A 26,352-nucleotide genomic window follows, 5' to 3' on the forward strand; every position below is an offset into this window, starting at 1 on the left:
AAGTATCCTAAATAAATACAGACCGGTAACCTAGTCACTTAAATTCCACACATGAATTTTCTAAGTCTTTCTGTTTCCATACAATTGATCTTTTAATGCCTAACTTTTCACCATGGTTTGAAAAGGAAAGCTACAAAATTATTTCAAACCAACTCCAAGCAGAAGCACAAATTCAATGTTTCTGGTAAACATTCTGATTACAACCAGGGCTGACTGATTATTCAGCTTTATCTATCACAAGCCAACTGTTAACTAGGAGATCACTAAAGACAGTTCAGAAATATCTTAGCTCACAAAGCCAAAACAAACACCGGTGTTTTTTAAAAGCGATGAGGCCAATAAATACTGCTTTGTTGTGTCTACAGCCACTGCTTTAAGTATCATTTCAAGGCAGTAGATAATATGAAATCATAGCTTTAATTCATGATGGGAAAAATCGCAGTTCAACTAATGGGTGATTTAAACAAACAAAGATTTGCAAGGTTCAAAATGATCAGTTGCAAGAATGCCAAGGTGAACATCATTGTCGGGCAGTTTTCACTGTTCGTATTTTGTTTTTTTTACTTGAGATTGAAAAGTAATATTATAACAAGTAGGCTTGTGCCATATATTTTTTTTCTCATTTTAATAAAGTGAGATAACTGAACTTCAGGTCTAAACCATATAAGCAAGTTTCTCTTGCTGTGCATGTAACCCCTGACTCTATTTTGCTGTTCCGGTTGGCAAATAAACATACTAGAAATTAAATGCCACACACTTGGACTGCTCTGTCAGCTGGGCTCCAGCTAATGTTTTCAAAGTCTAAATCTTGGCACAAAGTTTGAAAATTTTTGACTAATTAATATTTCTTATAGAGTTTGGTTTGTTTTAGCACCTGAACATCTTAAGTGAAAAATCTATGTCTGTTCTTTTTAAGCAACACCCAGTTCTTTAAGTAATCCCAGTGACATTGGTGGAATTTCTTCCAGAAAATGAGACAAATCAGTAAGCAGGAAATGGCAGACTCCAGATATCCTCTGAATTTAATAAACTGAAATTTCCCTCAGATTCCTGATACTGCGTTACAGTTATTTCTGTAATGTAGGAGTTGAATGGTCGAATTTTGTTGTCTCTGACAGGATTAGCATTTTTATCCATTTCATACTCCCATTCATTTTGGTACCATCGTTCTAAAATTTCAGCTGGTTTAATCCTATCAGAGAATGATTTACTTCATCATCTATGTCCTGAAAAGCAGGTAAAGAAGCCAAAGAGCTGTTGATTTGTGTATTTTTAAGGTGTCCATCAGCATTTTGAGAAAAGTATGGTAAAATATATCATACAATATTTATTATTTAACAAGTGTCAAAAACCAGTTATAGACACAATAATATTTTATTATGTGCCACTGCCCAATGTGTTTTGAGTTCTACTGGTCTGCCAAACTATGTAAAAACACAGCTGATCATATCAGTTAAATCTCAGACTCTTTTTTCCTCACAAACATGTATTTTACTATTGAAATGAATCATGCCTACCATTAAACAGTTCTCATCAAACTTTGATTTTGAGACATCATTCTGGTATTAAATTGAGATTTTTACAGTTCAAATCCTTCCATACAAATCAGAAACCAGCAAATAATTTATACTGATTGACAGCCTCTTTGAAAGCTATCTGGACAAATACAATGAGTATTACGCAGCTCAGATGAATACACAGCATACCTGAGATGACATAGAGAAATCAGTAACTCAATTTTGTGATAATTAAGTTTTCCACAATTTTTTACCAATACATCAAAATTAAATGTCACTCACCTTATGAAGCTGCTATATTCGTGCATTAGTTATCTGGTTTAGAAAAAAAAAAAACACTGGCTGTATTTCTTTAACTGTTTTGTATTACACAGATACTACTTGTCTGGTAGAAGACAGCAGTCGTACTGACTCCATGGCTTTCATGGTCCACAGTCCAAACTGCTGTCCCTGTGGTCTGTGAGACCATGGTAGATGTTCCCCGTGGTGTTGTCAAATGAAGTTTGGATGATAAACCTCTTTGTTGGCGGTACACAAAACACTGTAAAGTTTGACAGCAGGTCTGCTGATCTGCATTTGGCAACCACTACCCTTACAGGCTCAGGTTGCTCTGCGTGACAACAGCAAAGCTGCCACTACCAAGAGTGGTCACCGTTCTCCCTTCTGGCACAGGTGACCTACAAATTTGGTTGAGTTGCAAAACCAGGTCATTCACTATCGAGAGGGGTGCTGCATGTAGGAGACTTGTTGAACTCTCCAACTTAAGCTATGTTATTTTACCTTTAGAACAGGAGGTTTCCCCCATTTCATCATAGAATGATTCATAGAATGGTTTGGGTTGGAAGGGACCTTTAAAGGTCATCGAACTCAACCCTCCTGCAATAAGCAGGGACGTCTTCAACTAGATCACATTTCTAAGAGCCCATCCAACCAGGAATGGGGCATTTTGCAAAGGTGGAGAGAATTGGAGAACTGGATCAAGTGAAGTAGATTTTAATATTAGCATGATTTGTCTAATTCTGATCCCAGACACTACATTGTTAGATATTTTGCTGAGTAAATACAACTTAATGCAAACATGAAATAATGACTGTTATAACACCAGTTCTTCAGTTCTCTGTACCTTTATTTGACTGACAAAATGAGAGACACAGAAGGGGGGGGGGGGGGGGCAGCATTACTATACAGTCAAGACTATACCTTAAGAGGCTACTCTGCAAAATATTCCCCTAATGGATTTCTCTCCTCACCTTCCCTTTACTGGGTTTAGCTACAATATCAATTTCATAAATGTTCATTGTTACCACTTGGATATATATCTGGTATGATACTGTAAAGAAATTCTGTCTCCTTGGGTCCCTCTGGGAAGTTCTGCAATGGATGAAAGCAAGAGCATTTGATCAGTCATCTAGAAGTAGCTGAGATTTGTATAGTCAATTCAGACTGGTAAATTATTCCAATCTAGTTTAGTTTTGGTTTAGAAAAATCCATTTATTACATGAGCCCCTAGAAAGAGATCAATGGGTCATTATATTGGTTCCCCCATGCCTTCCGTCCACTTTTAATATTATTCAGAATGATTTCCAGGTGACTTTAATTGTTTTTACAGCAGAAAATTGAGTTTTTTTATACACTTATTTATGTATCTATGACCTAAAAAGGAAGGAAGCAGATGAAGGACTGTGTCATGCAATGCAAACCTGCATACCACAAGGACCAGTGTTTGGACGGGAAGAAGAGCCCTAAACACTCTCACCTTTTTCCTGTCCAGCTGTAGGTCTGCACCCATACACCCAAAACATCACACAGATTTCTTAATTTCACCTGCAAAGGATGTGAGGGAGCAGCCCTCCTGGGAAGCCATGAAGGACGATCTCTCCCAGGGCTCTCGGGCAGTGGAGCATGTACAATTGGTGCTGTGTTCACCAATTCAAAACCATATGGTTTGACACAAAGCCAGGGTCTGTGGTTGCCTACAATGATGCCCATGGTCACTGCTGCCACTGGAGTTCCCAGCACCACCACCACCACCAATGAGTGATGCCTGACAAAAGCAAACACAGAAACCCTTTGCTATATTCCACCAAAACTGCCGGCTAATTCTGCAAACCCGTATTGAAAATAGAGTAAGTTAGGAAAATCAGTGATCTCCTAACAGCTGCAGTTGGCAAAGATCTCCAGTTTTATGCCCCTGGATGGTACAATCCACAGATGCTGTGCAGTGGCATTTGTTCAGCCCTGACTCATAGACAGATGAATGCCATGGAATGAATCACCAGCAGCACTTTCCGCAGTACCTAACGAGGTAGCTCATCCAAATATTGGTCAGGCCCAAGTCTCTCTAGTTTCCAGATCTGACATATCATAGTCTAGAATGCTATTCACCAGTGAAATTATGAATTTTGGAAAGGGGGGCCAATAGTGAGCAAGCAGGATGGCAAAACATCGGTTGGTGCATCCTTTGTCAATAGGAGCTACCTTCAGCCTGCTGTTAAGCTACAAAAACTACATGAACACTGCTGAAATGCAAGAGAAATAGCAACTTATTAGCAGAGAGGTTTAAGGCAAATTAATAGAACTACTTTATAAAACATCTCATTCTGTTCAGTCTACTGCTGCAGAAGGTCATTAAGCCAAACACTAGTAAAATCATTTTGATCCATAACGGTTGAAAGGACAAACATTAAGCAAAGGATAATCACAAATTAGCATTCAGGACATCAGCTGAGCATTGCAGGTGTTGTGGGAAGATAGTTCCTCCCTGCCTAAGCGCCTGGAAAAACACATTTCTTCCCCTTTCCCCTCAGATGTTGGGCACTATGTGCTTGGTCAGTGGGCCGGGGATGCCTCAGGTGCTCATAGTCACACACATGCTGCTGGGGCTCTGCTCAGCCTCAGGGCAGGTGGGCTGGAAATCCTTTGACTTTTGCTGTTAATGGCTGCATCAGCGTATGGGGAAGGGGCAGCCCTTCCTACCCTTCACTCTACCCAGCAAGGGCCGGGCCGGGGCCATGCCCAGATCCCAGGGCCAGGGCCAAGGCCCAGACCCGGGCCGAAGCCCCGCCCAGGGCTTTCCAAGGCCAGACCCGGTCCCCAGCCCCACACCTCTGCCCCACCGGCCCCGTCCCGCCTCCCAGCAGGCTCCGCCCTTCTGCCGCTCCCGCCCCGCCCTCCCCACAGGCCCCGCCTCTCGGTGCTCTCAGCCCCGCCCATGCGCCTGACCCCGCCCCTCCCGGCGACACCCCCTCCCAGCGGGCTGTTTCTGCGCAGGCGCACTGTGCGCCAGAGTCCACTGCCCCCTCGCGGCCCCCCCAGCCCTCCACTAAGATGGCGGCCGCGCGCCGGCGGGCGAGGCGGAGGGGAGCGGTGAGGCGGCGAGGGGACGGCGGCGGCAGCAGCACCAGCGGTGGCGGCCGCGGGAGACAGTGACAGGTGCGGGGAGGGGAGGAAAAGGCGGCGGAGCGGCGGCGGCCGAAGCGCAGGTACCTCGGGTGGGCGGGTAAGGGGGTGGGGGAGGCGGCCGGCGCGGCGCCGCCCCTGCCCGGGCGGCGCCATCGGGAACTCTCCTCCGCTCCCCGCCCTGGTGCCGCTGCCCGCCGGTGGCGGAGATCGAACCGTTAGCCGGGAGAGCCCGTGGGGCCATGGCGGTGAGTAGGCGCGCTTGCCGACCCGAGGCGGCTGGCAGGCCGCCCCCTTCCCCTCGGCAGGGCGGGGAGAGTGGTGCGACGGGACGGGGGCAGCGCCGCCACCTGCCCCCGGTGCCGGGCGCGGCGGGGCAGCCCGGCCCCTGAGGAGACGGCGCTGCCTGCGCCTCTGCCCCCGCCTGCCCGAGGGGGGCCGCGGAGCCGGCGCCTCCGCCCGGCGCCCCGCTGAAGAAACTTTCTGTCTTCTTTCCTGGGCTTCGCCGCCGCTCGGAGATGCCTCTCCCGGCCGGGGCGGGGGCATCTTCCTCCTGTCAGCGCCGGGCAGCGGGGCTCCCCGGGGCAGGGCTGCTGCGCGGCCGCCGCCGAAGGAGGGCGGTTGTTCGGGGAGGAGAAGAAGCAGATGCGAAGCGCGACCAGAACAGCTGAGCCGGCTGTGACAGGCGGGGAGAAGGAAGTGCTGGTTTTCAACACCTCTTTCTTGTTGTTGTTCTCCTGCTAAGCCGTAAAGGTTCCCTCGGAACTCCCAGCTAAGGGGATTGAGTGTTTCTGTATGTAGACAAATCTTCCCGAAAACACCATAATCTTCTTGCCGAGTGCTAGCAGAGGCATTCTTTCAGCTAGATTCATGCCCGATTCCTCCTTTCCTATTAGCCAAGATTGGTTTTAACCTAAACAGAAACTTTTTGTTGCTTCCAGGCAACTGGAAAGTGAAACCAACTAAAAGCAAAAATGAAACTTTTCAGCTGATTTTGTTGTGCGGAGTAAAGAAAACAAGCAGTTAGAAACAAGGGAAAGTATGTTGGGTAGGAGCAGATCATGCTTTATGAGTGGCATCTCAAGATGTGTTAGTAATTTGTTTAACCTTGTCAAAGGCAATTTATTAGCTACCTTGGGTGTCAGGTGTTATTCCAAAACATCTCACGTCATGAATTGATTTCTGTGGAGTGTTCTTTGTTTTTAGAAGTCTGTGTTTGATCAACTACATACCTGGCTATACATGTTTTAAGTTATCATGAAGACTTCATATCTCTTTAATTTTTCGCTGCTAAGTATCTGTTAGCTTCTGTTTTAGAAGCTATAGGTTCCAGTCCTGCTAGGCTTTGAGCTTAAAAGAAACTATTTTGTTGTTATGGCCATGGGTAACTTTCTGCTTTACACAGCATAGAAATATAACTGTAGCCATGATGTGAATCTGCATCTATAGATGTGTTTATATTCTGTGTCATGAAATAGTATGAATCACAGCAAATCAGCAGTCCTTAAAATTCAGAAACTACAATCAGTTTTTTTCTGTTTTTTTTTTTTAAAGGAAATTATCTCAAATAATTATGAAATTTAATCACATGGATGGAGCAGTAGCAGGTTTTCAGGCAGGGAGAAGGCTGTGCATGCATGTGAAAGTTGGAAACAGCTGAGTATAGTACTCAATGTTGCAAGTTGGATAGAGTTCTTAATGGCTGGTGTTCCTACTAAGCATGGGGAGCAGTAAGGGTGCTGCTGATCAAGTCTGGAAACACAGCATCTAGTTCTAGGTTCACCCTGTCTATACTGAGTGTATGCAAGTCATTTTGATGCATATGAATTGAATCTAGGACTTCTTTTGACAAACTACACCAGAATGGTTTTCTGGTGACTTGGGGGATGGAAAATTTACATGCTGAATTAGTTACATTGGGGCATTGGACACTGATTTTTGGCAGATGAAGCCTTAGTTAAAAGACAGATCCTTGTCCTCAGAAAGGCCAGGACTTGGTGATTGGTTGCTTAGGTCATTTGTTCAGGATGAGAGCAATCTTCTTTGAGCAGGGTCACAGGCTGACTACTGTAGTTTATAATATTCAAACAGACTTAGATGAGTGTCTCAGTTTTTTCAGGGCAGATGGAGATGTTCTGAGGCTTTTTGCTGTATGACAAACTCTAAGTGTATGAGTTGTGTGAATCTCAAGTCGTTACACACAATGCTTAAGTTATCTGATTTCAATCCGTTAGTGGCATTTCTACCTTTTTCTATTGGTTTTGTGAACTTAAAGCTCCAAAGTTTTTGATTTTCGTAGGCACTAATGTAATGGAATTGCAGAAACATCAATTATGTTTCAGACTAGTAACTCATTTACTTTGGACTGTGAGTCTTCTGGATCTTGGGATGCTTTTGTTTGTTGTTCTTTGCCTTGTGGCCATTTAATTTTACTTGAATTTGGACATATATCAGCTAACTCTGTGTTATGCTGATGATCATTTTGGCTCAAGATATCTCAGAGATCCTTTGTAATTGTTATTGCAACTTTTAACTACTTAACTGAACACTCTTCTGCAGTGTTCTGTCCTGTTCCCTTAGTGGGAAGCAAAAGCCTTAAAACCTGACTTCAGAAGAGGTACAATTTTTCATCTTTTCAATACTTTCTCTTCAATAGTTTGAACTTGTAAATGCCTTTAGGCAACACACTAGCTTACCTTGCTGGCAGGTCACTTCTGAAATAGTGTAATAGCCGATGCTATTGTAGATGTGTTGATCTCTAGAAATATTTAATGCTTGGAAGGTGTCAAGTGCTGGTGTTCTAATTGTCTATTGATACATCTGTCAAAGTGGCAAATCCTACAACCTATTCCAGTCACTGGTTTTGGGTGGATGAGGAGGCACTGGCAAAGATACAGTCTTGTTCGTTCCCAGACAGACAGATACTAGAGAAGACCATTTTTGTGAGGCTGCAGGCCTGCTTCCCAGACAGCCGCCATTGATGGTCATTGTTGTTGCCTCTTAGAATCTGAGGAGTTCTTGTCTTCCTCCAGTACTCAGCATCTCTGTACATTTTTTTGACCTCCAGCTTCTAATTGTTATGGGATTTCTACTTCAATCTCTGCTAAAATGTCTATCGGTAATGTGCCGTGTTTCATCGGTGCATTCCTGTGATCTAAAATATGAATCGGTTTTTCTCAGTTATATCTGTCAATAACACTTCTATATTTTATCATCCTTTTCTTTAAGACTGTTGGCTTGGGGAAATTCCCAGGCAGTTTGTAGCAAAATTCAACTTGGCTGCAGTTTATTGTGCACGAGTTGAATTGTGAGCCATTGCTTTTCCTGTAGGACCAGATCTAGTAAAAAGAGATTTGACTTGAACTGTCAACTCTTTAGCTTAACTAAAAGATACTGCCTCTATCTCAGGAAAGCAATAATAGTTCAGAATGAGTATGTTGCTGCTTTTTCTCTTCAGCAAACACAAACAATGTTTATTTTGCTCATGGGGCCAATGTTTCCTGAGCTACAGAAATGACCATTTTTTTGCTTGTTCTTTGCCATATGCAGTAAACTTTGAGCTTCCTTAATGCTGGTGTTCAGTTAATGCCAGTAGAAAAACATTATTAACCCTTTTTTTTTACACTTGTCTATCCGTAAAGTTTAGTGGTTTTGTTTATGTTGGTATTATTTTGGATTGTCATCCAGGGGTATGTATTTTGTAGGTCTGATGGGGTAGAAGGATGTTTAGGAAGTGTCTGTAGCATGTTTCTTGTAGGTTGTCATCTTTAATTCTTCCAATTAATTTACATTTAGTTTCAGATGGCACAAATGTTTTTGAAGTCATTATTGTTGTTCTTTCTGCCCCCCAGAGATCTGGTCCTGTTCCAGCTGCACATGTACTCATGAGCCTGTAACCAGTGAAAATCTTGAGACATTTTTCCTAAGCTGTCATAGATGGCTTTAACAAAATGTAAATTGAAATAGAATTTGCTGTGCCCTTTTGTCAATAATGAAATAGAATTTTTAGCTGTTGTTTTCATGCTGGACTCCCCTGTATAATGAAAAGTCTGTTTATACTTACTTGCTAGGTCATGCACCCTTTCTTATATTAATAATCTGTTTGGTTAGAATAGGTGCTGCAGAAACTGTTGATCTTCATCTTGATGGCGTAGCTGTGTAGAGGACTGCATTACTACTCTTTTTGAATGTAATGGTTTAGAATGCTTTTCTGTTTAGAGCTGTAGTACCTCAAGAATGGGATATCCTTGTGTTTTCCAAACCCTTTATTAAAGCTTTAACACCACGTTCATTGGTAGCGTCTTCACAGCACCTCTCATGTTGAAGAGAGTTAGACTGGATATACTTTGCCCTCTTTGTGGCTCCAAATAAACCTTCACCATTTATGTCCAAGCAAGCATGTTTTCTGGTCTCAGTTTCACCAGACCTACCTGTGTATCTACCAGTTTGATTAACTGAATTTATATTTTTGTCTCCAGGTAAGTTTTTCCTTTTTCAGGATGCGTGGACCATCTGGTTATACTGTTTTGCAATCAGAACATCACCTAGGTTAATATTGGTACCCTCTCTTTCAGTTTAGTATCTTGGCTGTCAAACACCATCCCAACAGCAGTTTGTGAAAGTTAAACAGAAGTACTGAATATGCCTGTAGTGTACCTCCCCTCCAGCTTTGCTTCCAGAGTTGTTCCGAAGCATGTAGAACAGATGAAAAGATAATGCTGCAAAAACTCTTCATTTATAGGCAATGGAAAATGTTGTATCTTATTATATTTAATTACTTTGGGTGTAAAGAGTTGTCAAAAATTAAAATATATTCAAGTTTTCAATCCCAGTTTAACCAGTAGACCTCATTTTTGTAATCCATTAGTAAGAGAGAAGCACAGCACTTTCTAAGATGCGATAAATGTCTTCTGCTTTCCAGAAGCACCAAAACAGGTTCTTCTAATTCCTGGTAAGATACAGGCTTCTATAATATAGTGCCAAAAAACTGTTTCACAATTATGAAAATTTACAAAATTGAATCAATACGCTCCATGATTTGAAAAAAACCTGTTTATCAAACTCTGGGAAATTGTCTGTAGGGAAAGCAAGAAGGTCCAGAAGGATTTATACTGTGACAGGTGTGGATAGATAGTAACTTGATTGTGTAACTGGGAGTGAAAAGGAGTATGTGGTGCACAAATGTTAACTTCACCTTCTGCATGATAGTTATCTCCAAATTTCCTTCCAGTTTTTTGTATGTTGGTTGCATTTAAATCTGTGAAGCTCAGTTCTTGATGTCTTTAGATTTTTAATAACTTGAGGTGTAAATGAACTTAACAAACCTAGAAGTTTTGCTGTTACTTGCAGTATAATGTAAAAAAACCCTGTAGTTCACAAGTGTAAATACTTCCTTGTAAATGCTATTGAGTTTCCCCGATGTACAAATCCAATGCCTGTGGTAAACAAAGCCCAAACTCTACTTACGTAAGATCCTACAAGCATGGGCTACTGCCAAGCTGCTGTCTCATTTTCCCTCACTAATGTAGTATAGTCAATACCATATCTTACTCCTTTGATTACAAAGTAAATACTTATTCTCTAACTTTCAAACTGCAGGGATTTGTTATTCAGAGTTTGTTGTTCTTTTAATTGGAAGAACTGTATCTACTAGATGACTTGACAGAAGGAAACCAAGACATAAGCAACAGAATATCAAGTGGATTAGTTTTACTTTGGGGCAGAGGAACACATTTTAGATGGTAGCAAATCAAGTAGTAGTGATCTGCAAAAAGCATGTGTGTAGCTGAAAACTAATCCATAAGCAGAAATTGAATGGATAAGAAGGTCCAACACAAACTTTGGTGACTTGCAGTGTCTTGGCAATGAAAGATAATCATGACTATAGCTATTCACTAGTATTTTAAAATATCTATTGATAGTCTCTTAGGGGACTTTCTAAGTGAAAGTAAATATCATAAGCCACAAGAGTTATCATGCCTCTGCATATCCTATAGGATGTATTAAAAATGTAAATGGAGAAGACCATACTTTAAGAAAACTATTTCTTTACCCATTTAGTTTAGGATAAAAGTAGATTGAAAATGCTGAAACACAGTACTAAGAAATGAAGACTAAAAGAAGCTGCAGAAGTAGTGACTGTTGACAATGATGAGTCTTAGATACACCTGAAATGTAATTTGTTTTAATTTCTTCAGGCTTGCTAATAAGTTGACTGCCTGCATATAACAGTATTAGTTTATATGCACATTCCACTTGATGGCATTTCAATGGTAAGGATAAATTACCATAGTTCAAGTAAAATATCTTAAGTACTCCAGTACATTTAATTATGTACATCATGACACTACAGCTCCAGATTAGTTTCTGATTTTGTGGCTTTATTTTTGTTAATGAATTGACAACTATTCAGTGTTGAACTTTGTGTGTAAAATAGGAAGCTGAGAGCAGCTTTGCTGACTCAATTGGGCAGCCAAACTAGTTGGTCCCATGTTGTTTTGAGTGACTAAAACTTTTCTTGGAGGATGCGGTGGAACTTGGGAGAAGGGGGTGCTGGTATCATCTAAGAAACCCACTCGTGTTTTGCTGGTCTTCCCCTTCAGTAGCTGCAGAGACTCCTCCACTGGAGAAATCTTGCATGGGTAGCATATTCAGCTTGAGATCCTGTTTGACTACCCTGCTTTAATTTTTTTTTTATGTGGATGCAAGTAACTGCTTCAATACCATTGTGACCAAGTTTAACATCAGGGAAGTGAAGCACCTGCCAGGGTGATGGACTCTTGACCTTTTTTACCGTTGTGGTCTGTAGCTTCATGAATGCTATGCATTGACACAGGAAGCAGCAGTTCCTCTCTGCTTATTCCTATGCTTGGCATTCATTTGTGTATTTGCATAAGTGGAAGGGATCAGTAAAAATGACCAATTTTTTTAAGATTAATTTTAAACTACATCTGGCCTACAGTTTAATTCACCATGTTGTTGACCAGTTGCTTGCAGTCGTGCACATGAGAGCTGCTAGTATGATTCAGCAGAACTGACTTACAGCCGTTCAAAGTCTTGATAAAAGACCATCTTTCGAATGTGTGTGTTAGACCTTAAAACACCTTCTTTTATCATGGATTTTTACTCTGGGGAAGTAGTTTCCATATGCCTGTCTTGACTTGTCATGTTCTGTGCTATTATCCTGTTCCTTATGGAGGCAGAGACCTACAGGTTTTCCAGAAAGAATCAGTGGAGAGAAGTTTTAAAATCTGTTAGACTTATAGCCTCCTTGATCCTATGTCATTTGGATAGCATAGTTTTCATTTTTCAGAATAAGCAGGAAAAAGCTGTTTCATAAGAGTTCTTTAGAAGCTGTTCATTCTGCTTGAATCATGCACTCTTTGTAGCTTCAACACCAGCGGCTGTCTCTGCAATAAATTTATCTCACTGGCCAATTGCATCCCATTAATAAAAATATATCTGTGTTTTTAGTTTTCCTTAAAGTAATCCTATAAAAAAATTACTTTGAAAATTTGTCCTCACTATTCATAGCTACCAAAAAGAGGGAATCAGTAACAAATGAGGAAGTAGCTTGATTCTTGGCATTGTATTTGCTTGTTTTCTCAAAAAATAAGCATGTTCTTAAACAGAAATGAAGACAAGAGTAATGGTTAACTGGGAAAGGCCAAGTTGTTTTTGAACCCATGTGATTTTCAGAAAATAAACTGAAGGAAATCCAGTCCTGGCAGAAGCTTAGAAGAACCTAATTTAGCTGGTATAAAAGTAAAACTAGGAAGGTTTAAGAAAGTTCTTGAGAGTAGCAACAGTGTAAAACAAAACAGCCCCATAGTTGAGATCAACATAGCATAAATAAAGTGGAATTGTATTGGAGATCTTTAGAAGTGGTGCAGAAAGTATACTATGCAGTTCACTTTCCTCATTTCTTTTTGAGGATGCTTCTCAGGAGTATCTAAAAGGAAGTTGTTCCTGTAAGAGAAAGGAGGGCACAGTGTAGCTCCCAAACAAGGTGTGGCAGTGAATCAGATTGATATACCTGTTAAAGACTAAGCATAAGTTTGCACCTGAGTGCTGGCAATTTACTTTTTTTTTTTTTAACGCACACTATCAAATTAGTTCTGAGTAAAATGAACAGATTAATTTTGATTTGTGATATGGTTGTACTTACCATTTCCTAAAAGTTACAGAACCAGTTTAGGCTTCGCTTCTTTGAAGGTATAAGAGGGAGGGGCAAATAGTTGGAAAGTCCTGAATTCTTCTTATGCAAGAACTTCAAGTTATATGTACTTCATCTAGATAAGGACTGTGATTTTTTTTTTTTTTTTTTTTAAAGGATCTGATAATAATAGCATTTAAAACCAGAATGTGGTGTTTTCAGGTAGTCTCCATTGCACTGGTCTTGTTATGTACAGTTCAGCATTTAACAGTTTGTGCTGGACAAGATGAGGTGGTAAGTGTCTGTGAACATACCCTGCCTTTCCAGATGACTGGATGTCTAGTTCTTCTCTATGTAGTCTTCACTTTCAAAAGTTTAGTTTTCTACATCAGCTGCTAGTAAGAGCTTAGCCTCTTTGACTCAGATTCAAAAACTACTGGCTCATAAATATGAATGCATTAAACTTGAACAGCTGGAGTGTTTCCAATTATCTACTATGCATTCTCATATAGGTTATAGTACTCATGACATGAGTGCATGAACTGCATTTGAAACTGCTCCTAAATCATTGCGGTTCACAACCTGGAGTATGAAGGTAACCTGAGGTAAGTATTCCTTCCCTATAAGACGCTTAACTCCTGCAATGTGGAAGTTTACCGTTGTGTGGTACAGCTATTATTGCTTTGAGAAGAACAGACAGGAATTATTAGGAGTGAGTTAGATGCAGTAACCATTTTAGCTGTTCAGTTGCAACTTGCATTTGCTCACCAGTCAGTATTTTCCTCATAACAGCATTGCATTAGTTTTACAACCTTTAGTGTTCACCTTCCAGTGTGGTGGAAGTGACATAGTATAAAGAGAGATGTGTATTGTGTTTCTCAAAGAAGTCTGAGAATTATGTTTAGTGAGTGTCGTGACACCTCTTGAGAGCTACAGTTGCAGTATATCTGTATTTATGATAGAGATTGTAGATTCTTTTTTCCTGTAGGGAGTTCCCATGCTTATTAAAACATTTTGCATATGTTCACTTTTAATTATTTTGATTTACAGTTTCTAGTGAATGTCTGACTTTGTTGATTTATTTTACGAAACTATACTTTTTAAAATCATTTTCCTGTATTGCCTACCTGCAACTCTAGAATTAGAATTAGATTTCTAGAATTAGAAATCTAGAACTGAAGGGAATAGCCATTTCCATTTCACTTTACTTAAAAGGAGATTGTCAAATTAATGAAATAGAAACGTTTCACAGAACACCTTTCTTCTAACAAAAAACACTGTTCTGTTGGAAAATGGTTTATCAGGTTTTGTAGGAAATACTTTTCTAAAATAGGAAAAATACTTTGAGGAACAAAGCACATTTTTAAAATAAATTGCACATTAATTGAACTAATTAGTTCAGAACTGAAAAAGAAAAACTGATGTATCATAATTGCCACATCTGAAACTGTGACTAGAAAATATAGTAAATGTATGGGGGGAAAAAAAATCATTCTGTTTAGTCTGATTCTTAAAAACAGAAAACTCTTCAGCATGCTTCATAACTTTAATAGCTCAGCTACAACCTTATGGATCTCTGGATAATTATATTCTAATGCATTTCTACAACGGCTACTTCGCTGTATCTGAGCTTTTTCCAGTAGTTCATTAAGTGACATGACTAACATCTGTTGCTTATGCTTTGTTCTTTTCTCTACACCCTAGGGATGCATTGGTGTATTTTGTTTCTAGAATTTTCTTAATTTTAGCATATTTGGACATCTTGAGCACTTGTATTTGTCCAGTCTTACCTGATGACTTCTGAACCAGATGGCTGATTTGACAGATTGGAAGGAATCACAATAGTAATTTTTACAAGTCTCAAATTGTCAGGCAGGAGATATCTTTTAAGGACTGTAGGAAGAGTAAAGAATACATTTATCTCACAGTAGGCACTAAAGAATGGACATGGTGAATACTTATAAATGCCTCAATCACAGGAAAAGTTTAAATAGTAGCTTGCACCTTCTTGAAAAGAAGACTCGCTCAGATGTGAGTCTCTAAATAAAATAGGGCTTTATTACTTCAGCTGTTTGAAAGATACTTATTTTTAAAGTGCACCTGCTGTCTTCATGTTGGAGAAGGCAAAATCAAAGCATTTCATGCATTAGGACTGGGTGAGGGTTTTATGGTCTCTGGTTATGTAAGTTCAGTCCTTGTTCTTTGGCAAAACACAGGAAGTGTTGTCTGCTGTTCAGGGGAGCTTTTCCTTCTTGTTGGAAGTTGTTTGGACCTGAGGATGAGCCTTGCCTGTAGTTCCTGCAGGAGTGCAGGTGCAAGAGGACCCTGGTGAAGGGGGAATGCACACCTGCTCTGCTGTACCAAGCCCACTGGGAAAACACACCTCATGGCAACCTCAAATTGTCAGCCGTAACATGATACAGGCTGAAGCATGTGTGAAACTGCAGTACTGACAGAAAAATTGTGGAATGGTCCTGGTTTTGTCACTTCTCATGTAATAGCAGCATGTGATTTGGAAACATTTAGGATTGATTTTATTGAGCCTGTTCCTTATGCTGCACCTTTCTGTGTTAGGAACTTTTGTCTTATCCGTGCTTAAACTTCCATCCTCATGTTATGTAAAATCAAGGCCCTTGTGTGCAGTCTTCTGTAATAACAAATGTATCTGCTGGTGACCAGATTTGACTGAATTGGGATGTGAAAGAGTATTAAGTTACTGTGAATGTTGTGATAATAAGTAGATAGGTAGAGAAGAAGGACTCTGCAAATCACAAAAACTGAGGAAAAAAGCAGATTTCTCCATCTGTAAGCACCAGAGAAGCCATTGCGGAGAGAGGAGCCTTAAGTGCTCCAGTTGTAGAAAAAAACTATTAATTGTACCAATAACCAGAAGTAGTGAATCTGTAGGAAAGGTGCCCTTAGTTGGGGTGGGGGTGGGGGGTGGTATACACAGCAATGTTATTAGCTATCATTACATTTATCATAGTAGTGCCTACAACCCAACCAAAATGGAAAACTTGTTTGTGTTGTGTGCTTAATAAAAAAGTATAACTTCAAAATTTGTAATTTATCTTCTCATGCAGCTTTCCTCCTTTTCTTAGGAGAAAGGCCAGAGTGTAAAGTAATTCTGTTATGGACAGTGCTATGGGTATGTCTTCCAGAGTTTGAACCTTAAGTCTGCAAATTTGTAATTTTTAATAGCACTGTTACTTTGACATTCTGGATTGAGAATCCAAAAATTAATGACAGCTTTTAAGAGCTCACTAGGCAAAAGTACAGTTACCTCTAGGTTTCAATCTATTGAAAATCATTCAACATATGGCATTACATGTAATATTTTGATTGACTAGTACTCTGGAATTCATAGAAGAATTCAGCTCGGGGGAGTCTTTGGAGTTTGCCCTCTTCCACCCTTCATCAGGACCATGAGTGGTCAGGTTTTGAAAATAGTCTCCAAACTTTTTTTTGATCATGCACACACACACCCCACCTCCCCTGTAAAAATGCTTGAAACATGCACCTCCAATTTATGTATATTTATTTTTTAAATATATGCATGTACTAAAAATGTATTGATACATATTATGTACACTATAAAACATACACAAAAAAGCAGAGAGGATAAGGTAAAGATGAAAAACACTGTTTAAAAATATTTTTTATTTATCAGTGACATAATATTTTCTTCCCACACCCCAAAGGATTGTCTTGTGTATTCCCTGGGGTGTGCATACCCCATTTTGGAGACCACTGATCTATCGGGTTGAGATTTTGTAGCCTTTCTGGTCAACCTATGCTAGTGCTACACCACTCATTATGAAGATGTCTTTTTTTTCCCTTATGACTAGACAGAATTTCCAGTGGTGCAGCATGTGTCCCTCACTACTTGTACTTCTGCTGTGTGCATCCAGGAAGAGTTTGATTTAAGGCTCTTGATAAGCATCCTTCAGGTAGTGGTATCCAGCCACTAGGTGACCCCCTGGCTACTTGAGTGTTCTTGGCTTAGACGAGGGTCTTCCATGGGCTTAAGTTCAGTAAGGGTCTTTGTGGCAGGGGAGGAGGATGTGGCTGGGAAGAGCAAAACTGGGTGTGGTATTCCAGATGCCACCATATAAATGCTGAGTAGTGGGGAATAATTACCTCCCTCAGCCCATTGGCTGTGCTCCTTTGCTAATACAGCCCAGTACTACAAGGATGCCTGCTGCTGACTCATGTTGTTTTACTTTGGTGATCCTGCTGATTTAATGCTGATGTGTTTTCAGAGATTATCATTAAGATCAGCTGCTAGTCTCTTGGAGATTGAAACACTGATCCTTTGCATGTGCAGAGGAAATGCACTGCCTAATGATCTCAACCTTAGAATATTCCTTAAACCTTATTGAACAATTGACTGAGTAAAAACCAGAGTTGTATATGTCTTTAGAATATGAAAGTAATGCCACAGAACCATTAAAAGGACCAAATCTGAAGGCATTTAAAGATTGAGTTAAATTGTCATTACACTTCAGGACAGCAAACTTGCTTACTGAACTGCTGCGTGGAACTCAGTCTTTGAGCCTTAATGTCATTTAGCCTTTTGGCTTGTTAGTGTAATCCATTCCTTATTGGTTCTTTCAGGCATAAGCCCTGGAGTCTCTAAACAAATCATGTCCAGTAACTTTAGATGCCTTCACTTTGTTTCAGCTTTGAAATATTTTTCTGAAGGCTATCAAAGTCTTTTCAAATTTGTATGATGATTAGGAAACGAATAGCAGTTCAGTTGTGGGTAGTGGGGAGTAGGTAGTTTGCTACCGAAGTCTTGTTCAAAGGATTAACCTTCTCAACTTGGTTGAAATCTCAGGAGACCTTGTACTTCCCTTGTATCTTAGGACAGACTCAGTGCAGAAAGAACAGTGTCAGCTGAGTTAGCAATCCTGAATTACACTTTGAATGTCTACTACTAGTTCAGTATATTCAGTAACAAGACAAGAAATGAGATAGCTGTTCGTGCAGCAGTTGTTGCTGTGCATGAGTCAGTGTAGATTTCTAAATAACCATACCTTTAGTGTACCACCAGTAGAAAATTACTTCTCAGCTGCTTCTGTGCTTAGCAACAGCAAATTACCTATCTATGCATCTGATGTGTCATACTCCTTCTCTGGTTCCTTTTAATATGTTCACAAGGGTGGTGCAGTGAGTTGACCTTAAATAAATCCTTAGATTTATCCCACATGTTGTTTTACCCCTTCTGAAGGCTGCTGCATCCATTAGTTTTCAGTGGTGCAGGAAATCTGACAGTAGGCTAGGAAATTGTTTGTAGTGGCTCTGCAGGCTGAGCTTTACCAGTTGTCCAAATGCAAGATGCTTTTCTTGTGTCCTTTTCAAGACCTTGCTAAATCCTGAGTATACGGGGAAACTAGATGGAGTTGGAAAACAGTTTTATCATCCAGAGCACTTTTATGTGGTGTAAGGCTGAAGCTGTGGGACGCACATGTTTTGCTTTCAGTATTTTCAATATGGAATTATATTTTCAAGAAGTTGTAGTCACTCATACCACTCTTTTGAACAAGTATCAATAATTTTAAATCAGCAAATTAGAGGCAAAGCTTGTTACGTTATTCCAGTAGAGATTGTAGTTATCTGCAGCCAGAGGCAGGGAAAATATCATCCTTGTTGCTAAGTGAGCTACACTTGTTGATATTACTGATACAGCCTTTTTGGGGAGCTTGTGTTTGACTGTCCGCTTCTATTATTCTGTCCTTTTCAGAATTAACTCTTCATGGGATTGAGTTCATTCCTTTTTGTTTTAGAAAGAATAGCTTTTACCTTTACGTATGAAAACCTTTTGTTATGCCTACCTTTTAAAGCTATTCATGCCATTTTAGTGGGGTAAAGTGACTTGGTCTCTTATCACTATCGTGGTTTGTCATTTCCAGACTTTCTTCTGACTTCTTTTTTTTTCTTTTTCCTTTTTCCTTTTTTGTAGTGAGAAGCCAAGGACTGATACCTTCCCTTTCTATTGGAAATTCACATGCTCAACAACTCTCTATTTACTGTTAATATTTAAGGGCTGTCTGTCCAGTTTTAATCCATGTAATAGCTCTTCTGTTTTTGTTGAAGAGTAATGTTTTGTTGTGTAATGCCAAATAAGGTTGAAGATTGTTTCTTCCAGTGCTCTTATTAGTACCTTTATCAGCAATATCTGTCACCAGAAGATTCTCAAGTTAATTGGATAAGCTTTTTTCCATCGATCATACTTGTATTTTAATTCTTTACAAATAACATCCAGTGTCAACTATTCGCTTTGATTTGTTCTCAGATGTTTGGTAATGGGCCTAGATTGTCCCATTCACTCTTTTACAATAGAATATTTAATGCAAGACTTCTAGTTTTCTTCCAGACCTCTGAGACTTTCTCAGGACTCACGTTATTTGCAATTCTTTTTCAAAGATCTAGGTAAATCTCGTCTTCCATAAGTCTTGAATACAAGCTATCTGGGTCTGCTGATTTAAAAGCTCTGTGCCCGTTTGATATCCTTACATCAAATGTAATATAATGGCATTTATTTCCAAGATATGTTTATTGAGCATTTCTGCTTATTTTGATGCAAACCTTTTGTCCATTTTTATCTGACTTCTCCTCTTTCTGCCATACAGTACTTTCTCCTTTTCAAATTCCTATCTGTCTTTATCTGTCCTCATAGCTAAAAAGAAAAGGCATCTGCAGCTGGTGGACATAACATGTCTTGCTGCCTGACCAGATTATGTGCACTGCCTTGTACAGGTTGCTGTCCCTTGACTACTGATAGGAAAAAGACTTTTGATGATACGTGTAGCATAGACCCACATTGGTGTGAAGTTTAAACCTTTAGTCTTCTAGACTAGTTTAGTGGCATTGCAGAGAAATCTAATATTGTATTGTCAAGAAAACATTGATTTATTTTTTCCCCTAGATTGATTACACAGTATGACAGGTAGCACTTTTATTATTGTTGTAGAAGATGTCAGGAATAATACTGAACCTAATATCTCCTGTCAGGGTTTATCGATGAGCAGTGTGCTTTGTCTCCAAAATAAATCAAACACTTGGATCCAGACATGGAATTTAGCTGTGTCCCAGTTAAGGCACTGAAGGCTGTGTGCCAGAGGTGGACTACCCACCTAAGCATTTGGGTGCCTGTGAAAACCTAATTTTTGTACAAATCAAATCCTTAAACACCTGTGCAAGAGAATGAATAAATGAATGAATGAATCTACCTGAGACCAAATGTTAGGTATGTCCAGAGCTGCTTCTGTCTTGGAAGGACTGAGCAAGTTGTCATGGCAGTTGTATTTGAGTCAGTTTGGGTTATGTTTAATTCTCACTGGTGTCCTATTTGATAGACATGTTTTGATTTATGCCTAATAAATGGTGATAGCACTGATGCATCAAGTTATGAATTCAATCAAAAGCCATTATATGTGATAAAGGAGGCTTAGTTCTTTCTTATATAAGAGAGTAGTCATTGGCATGGTGGCTTGGGAATAATGAGCTGGATTCAACTTAAACCTGGGGAAATTCCAGACTAACCTGGCTTCGAGTGTTGTGTTATAGCTTGGAGTACTGAAATTACCTTTCTGCCTGTGACACTTTAGATAGGAGCGCAAAATATTTGGAACTGTAACATCAAGAGATGGAACAAGAGCAAGCCTGGTTATAGCTATGGTGGGAGGAGGGATGCCTTGATTCTTACCTCTGCTTCCAGGCTGTGCATTCATTTTACATTAAACGGTCATTGGATAATATCCTGGGAAGCTTACCATCAAACTTGCTAGCTTGAAAGATGATCCAAGTAACTTTCATCAGCCCTTTGCCACCTGCAGAAGTGGTGGGGACTGACTGTAGCCTGGAGGATTTTTTGCTGAGTGGGGAAGCTTTTAAAATAAGGTAGGAATATAAAACTCTGTCCTCATTGCTTGGGAGACTAATTAGTATGGCTAAGCAGGTATAAATGACTTGGCATAAGTGGTAATGAATTCTTAAGTAATCACAGTTAGATTTCAAAGTCTTTTAACCTAGAGGGATTTTTCTTTCCCAAAATTTAATCTTTGCAGAGTATGCCAGGAAAGTAAATGAAACTTCTAAAATAATTTCAGAATTTTTTTTTTCCAAGTTCATAGTTTTATAGTAGGACAATCTTCAGTATGGGAATAGCTAAATCGTACAGCTATATATATACAGTATGAGAGGCTTATAGTGCTTTGTTAATACATTTTCTGTGTAAAGTCTTTGTTCTGCGTGAGTCTTCTTGTACTGACAACACTGTACTACAGATTTCAACCCACAGCAGATGTACAACATCTGCTTTAGAGGGACGAACAAGTAAAAGCAGTCAGTTGCGTGGGATAGATAGTTTTAGAGAATGCTTCTGAGTAGTAAGCTGTAAGAGCAGCTCTTTAAATTAACCAGGAATCTCTAGAACTTGGTACTAAAGTCAGTGTCATTAAGCTGACTTTACCACTCGAATTTTATTGGGTATGTCTTCATTTAAAGTAAGTTACATACTGTAACTAATAAGCACCTCTGTTTATGAGCAGGCAGTATATCTGTGTTGGAACTTTAGAAGTGTTCGTAGAGAGTTTTATTAGCCAGATGGCATCAAGGCAAAACTGTAAAAACCTGTAACATTATTGACTGTCAGGCTGTATAACTTTAAAATTGTACCTACTTATTTTCAACAGCCTACTGTAAGTCCTGGCTAAGAGAGGCAGTTCTACTTTAGAAATACTGTACAAGCTTATTCTCGGCTTAATCTTTATGTCTGTTTGATGTTAAGCACTGGTTTCAGATGCAAAATGTGATTACTTGTGGGATTCTGAATGTACCATTCACCTCTAGTGAATTCTTTCCATCTGTCTTTCTGTTTTGTTAAGAAATATCAATTTCTCAATTCTTGTTGATCTAATTCTTTTTTATTTCAAAAGCTAAATGTGCTGAGTCTCACTGGGATGAAGTTAAGACCAGTGCACTAAACCAGTATAACTTAGCAATTTTTTTTTAACAAAATGAAATACAGTTTCAGAAGCAGCTTATTAGACTTGCAATATATATGTCCAGCATGGAAAAGTGGTAATCTTCGGCTCTTCTGGGCTTAATTCTTCCACCCAGTCTTTATATAGAACTAACACACAGAATATTGTAAAACACATTACTTATGACTTATTAATGTAATTGAAAGGAACGCTCAGCTGAATCCTGGTTTATGTTATGCTGTTACTTGACACTCATCAGAGTTGAAGTGGATCACTGCTTTCATGGGCCTTTTGCCTGTGTGGCTTTTCTTTTCTTGTCATCAGATTTCATGTAACTTTACAGTGTGTACCAGTGAAGGCTTTTTCATAATGTAGTTATGAGGATTATAATTTTGTGTGCAGGCATTACCTCCCCCTCACCCCCAGGTTTTAGCTGCTGATATTGCTACTAAAGGGCCAGTTGGTTATCAAAATGACACAGCTTTAGTTCTGGGTCTAATACATTTTAAAAGTAAAGAAATGGCAGATTGTGCAGAAGATTTTTTTATTCATTTGTCTCACTTGGACATTTCATAGTAACTAGTTATTTCTAAATTATTTCTAAAATAAGTGTCTCATTCATTATAATAGTAGAAAAAGTGGGTTGGTGATTAAAAAAAGAAAAAAGAAATAGTGTCCCTGTTTTTACCTGTCATATAAACAAGAACACTATATATGTAAGTTCTAAGGTAACAGCTTGGTTTTTGTGGTTTGTTTTTTTTTCCTCAGTAGACATTTTGTCAGCAGTGCCAGACAAACTTAGTCAAAATCTTGGTTTATAGTCAAAGTTAAAAGATTCAGATTTGTTAGCTCCAAGGGTGTGATGTACCACCTTCTAAGGTTCAGCCGCTAGAGGGGGTCTAAACCACCCTCTGTACAAATGTTTTATGCTAGCTGCCAAAACACTTTTTCAAATTTACATGTTTGCTGGATTGTTATGGAAACATACTTTTTAAAGGTGTCTAATTTAATAGTTGTTTTTATTTTTTTAAACTGAGTTTGTTTTTTAAGGGTAACTATTCAGAAATACTTAAGCAGTGTAACCATTTGAGTAACTTCTCTTTGCAGGTGAACTTGTGAATTAGTGTACCATCAATGATGGCAGAACATCCACCGTTACTGGATACCACTTCGATTATAAGTAGTGAAATCCCTCTTCTAACTTCCCCTATTGTTAGTGGGGATGGAGCACAACAGGTAAGGAAATGTCAATATTTTTTTTTTTTTTAGTTCTTCCAACAGAATCATTGATACATTGACACTGTAAAAATCAGTAATAATTAATATAGAATATTTTTGTGCAGTTTTGGTCATGCCTGTGTTTTTGAGATTGAGGTGAAGGTAGAACTGCTGCAGGGAGAGATTTGTAAGGAGCACAAAGCAGAAAACCTATCTTGTGACAGAACATCTTTGTACAAGGATGGGACCAAACAGCTGCCTAGTTGTCTACCCATGCTTGAGTCTTAATTTGGAAGCTATGTATTTACATTACCACGTGACCATGTTAAGGTTAATAAGCTTTCCCCTATGGTAGATCTTGCTAGCTCAGGCACAATATGTGCTAACAACTCTGTGGTCTCTATACTGACACTTGCTTACAACTGGGTATCTTGAATAATGGGACTTGCTTTTGTGTGTTAGTGTCTGGACACTTCTTCAAATTTTTTTTTTTTTAAGACAAAGCCAGTCAAAGTGATAGAAAAACTTACGGTTTCAGAACACTTGAGAAAGGTCAGCTCCAGTGAGGAAGATGTGTCGACAAAAATACGCATTATCCATTTCTTTAACCTAAGAAGAATATTTTAACGCCCACATAAGAACAGTTCTGGAGCAGTTTCCAGAGGGAGTAAAGAATGAGAAATTAAGTGGTTGGAAGTATCTGAATGGATTGAGAGATCACTGTTAATAGCAAGAGATTGAACTTGATGATGTAAGCAAGTCCCTTTTAGTCTGCTGTTTGCATGTTTGAACTTTGTGCAGAATAAATAATTATTTATCATAAAGAGGAATTAATTTGTAGAGTAAAAACACAGATGAGCTCTAAAATGAGACTGGAGAATGGATTGCAACAGTTCATGAGATAAGGTTTGAGCTGCAGTGAGATCTTCACAATGCAGGGGAAGCTTAAATACATAGAAAGAGCTGACAGATCTTTTTAGTAAATATATGGATAGAACATTCCAGAAAAAGGGGGGAAAAAAAGTATCCAAACTTGCTTTGTTGTCCAATTCTTTCAAAAACTGATGTTTAGAAGTAGTAATCTGTAACATGCAAGAGGAGAACTGTTATTGTTTCCTTACATGTTCTGCCTCAAAGTTCAATTTTAAAGCCTTGCAAACAAAAAAGAATAAAGCATGCCTACGCAAAGTTAAACATTTCACCAGCTTTGCTTTTCCCAATTGTGAATATTTTTTTTTTTTTACTGCTGCTGCCATTTAAAAATTCTTATAGATGTGTCACAGAACCCTTGAGGTTGGAAGGGACCCCTGGAGATGCTGCAGTCCAGCTTTTCCCCACTCAAAGCAGGGCCAGCTAGAGCAGGTCACCCAGGACCGTGTCCAGTTGGCTTTTGTGTATCTCCAAGGATAACGGACTCCCGCGCAGCCTCCCTGGCAGTCTGTTCCCCAGTATTCAACCCACCCTCACAGTGAAATAATCTCTTGCATTTTAGTGGAATTTCTGTATTTGTTTGTGCCCATGGCCTTTTGTCCTTTCACTGGGCACTGCTGAGAAGAGTCTGACTCGATTTTGTTTATTCCCCCCACCTTCAGGTATTCATGCACACTGATAATAAGCTCTCCCTTGGTACATATCTTCTCCATACTGAGCAGTCCCAGTTCTCTCACACTCTCCTCACAAGTCAGATGCTCCAGTCCCTTCATAATCTTTGTGGCCCTTTGCTGGACTCTATCCACTATGTCTATGTTCTTGTACTGGGGAGCCCAGGACTGGACCCAGAACTCCACCAGTGCTGGGTAGGTAGAAGGATTACTGCTAGCAGTGCTCTTCCTAATGCAACCCAGGATGTTGTTGGCTTTTTTTTTTTTTGACTTGACAGTGCTTTGCTGACTCGTATTCAATTTGTTGTCCACCATTCCTTTTCTGAAAGGCTACTTTCCAGCCAGTCAGCCACTTGAGTACTGGTGCATAGGATTATTCTTCCTCAGGTATAGGGCTTTGCATTTCCCTGTGTTGAACTTCATGAGATTTCTGCTGGCCTTTCTTCTGCTTGTCAGGGTCCCTCTGGATGGTAATGCAGCCGTCTAGTGCATCAAGCACTCCTCCCGCCTTCATATCACTTGCAGACTTGTTGATGGTGCATTCTGTCCCATCATCCAGGTCTTTAAAGAAGGTAGTAAAAATTATCTGCCCCAGTATCAACCACTGAGGCAGATGACTAGTAAATGGCCTCATGCTGGACTTTTCACTGCTGATCACAACCCTTTGAGACTGGCAGTTCAGCCAGTTTTCAGTCCACCTCAGTGCCTGTGCTCATAATCAGTTGCTATGCAAGGATGTTATGCAAGGCAGTGTCAGAAGCCTTGTATCAACTGCTGTATCTACTGACAGTGTCAAAACAGTATCTACTGCTGTCCCCTCATTCACCAAGCTAGTAATTTCATTGTGGAAGGCCATCAAGTTTGTCAGGCATGATTTCGGCTTTGTGAATCCATACTGATTACTCCCAATCACCTTTTTATCTTTAATGTGTTTAGAAATGGCTTCTAGATTTGCTCGCTCATCTTACCAGAGCTGAAGGTGATGTGGACCAGCCTGTAGCTCCCTGGATCTTCCCCCTGGCTCTTTTTTGAAGATTGTAGTGACATTTGCTTTCTTCCAGTCCTTGGGATCCTCCCCTAATCACCATGACCTTTCAAAGATAGTTGAGACTGAGCTACTTGTTCTGTCTTTCCCAAAAATAAGACTGTCAAGCTGTGCTGTCAAGTTTACTCTGTATTGGTGCAAAATTTTGAGTCAGATATGAGCTTAAATGTTCTTTTGGGGATACTTTTGCGTTAAAATGTTGTCTCTTTTTCTTTTGCCAATCAAGATTAAAACCGGAAAACAAGCAAAGAATTTCTTCAAAGAAATGAATTTGAGGGGCTTTCTGTTAATCTTCCTAAGGGAATAACGTCATATACGCTGCTGGTATCCTTTTTTATTTTTTAAAAAAGCAGCTCATTAAGAATACTGTCTAAAGTGGAGCTGGTAGTGTTTATTTTAAAAAAGAAAAAAGAGAATCTTCAGAAAG

At 39.6% G+C, this 26,352-nt stretch overlaps 1 protein-coding gene across 4 annotated transcripts in view; it reads left to right on the plus strand.

Moving 5' to 3' along the window:
* The first annotated feature begins 4,838 nt into the window (after positions 1-4,838).
* FNDC3A (fibronectin type III domain containing 3A) overlaps positions 4,839-26,352 on the plus strand; it is a 124,550-nt gene continuing 103,036 nt past the window's right edge. The window contains exons 1-2 of one of the 4 annotated variants that reach the window (XM_074913067.1): positions 4,839-4,949; positions 23,169-23,297. In XM_074913067.1, the coding sequence (XP_074769168.1) occupies positions 23,196-23,297 (102 nt within the window). In that variant the 5' untranslated portion in view covers positions 4,839-4,949; positions 23,169-23,195. Of the gene's footprint in view, positions 5,000-5,090; positions 5,165-23,168; positions 23,298-26,352 lie in introns of those variants that run through there. The other 3 variants (XM_074913049.1, XM_074913059.1, XM_074913087.1) reach the window with 3 other exon arrangements.

This window comes from Athene noctua, chromosome 1 (genome assembly GCF_965140245.1).
Source record: "Athene noctua chromosome 1, bAthNoc1.hap1.1, whole genome shotgun sequence".
NCBI lineage: Eukaryota > Metazoa > Chordata > Aves > Strigiformes > Strigidae > Athene > Athene noctua.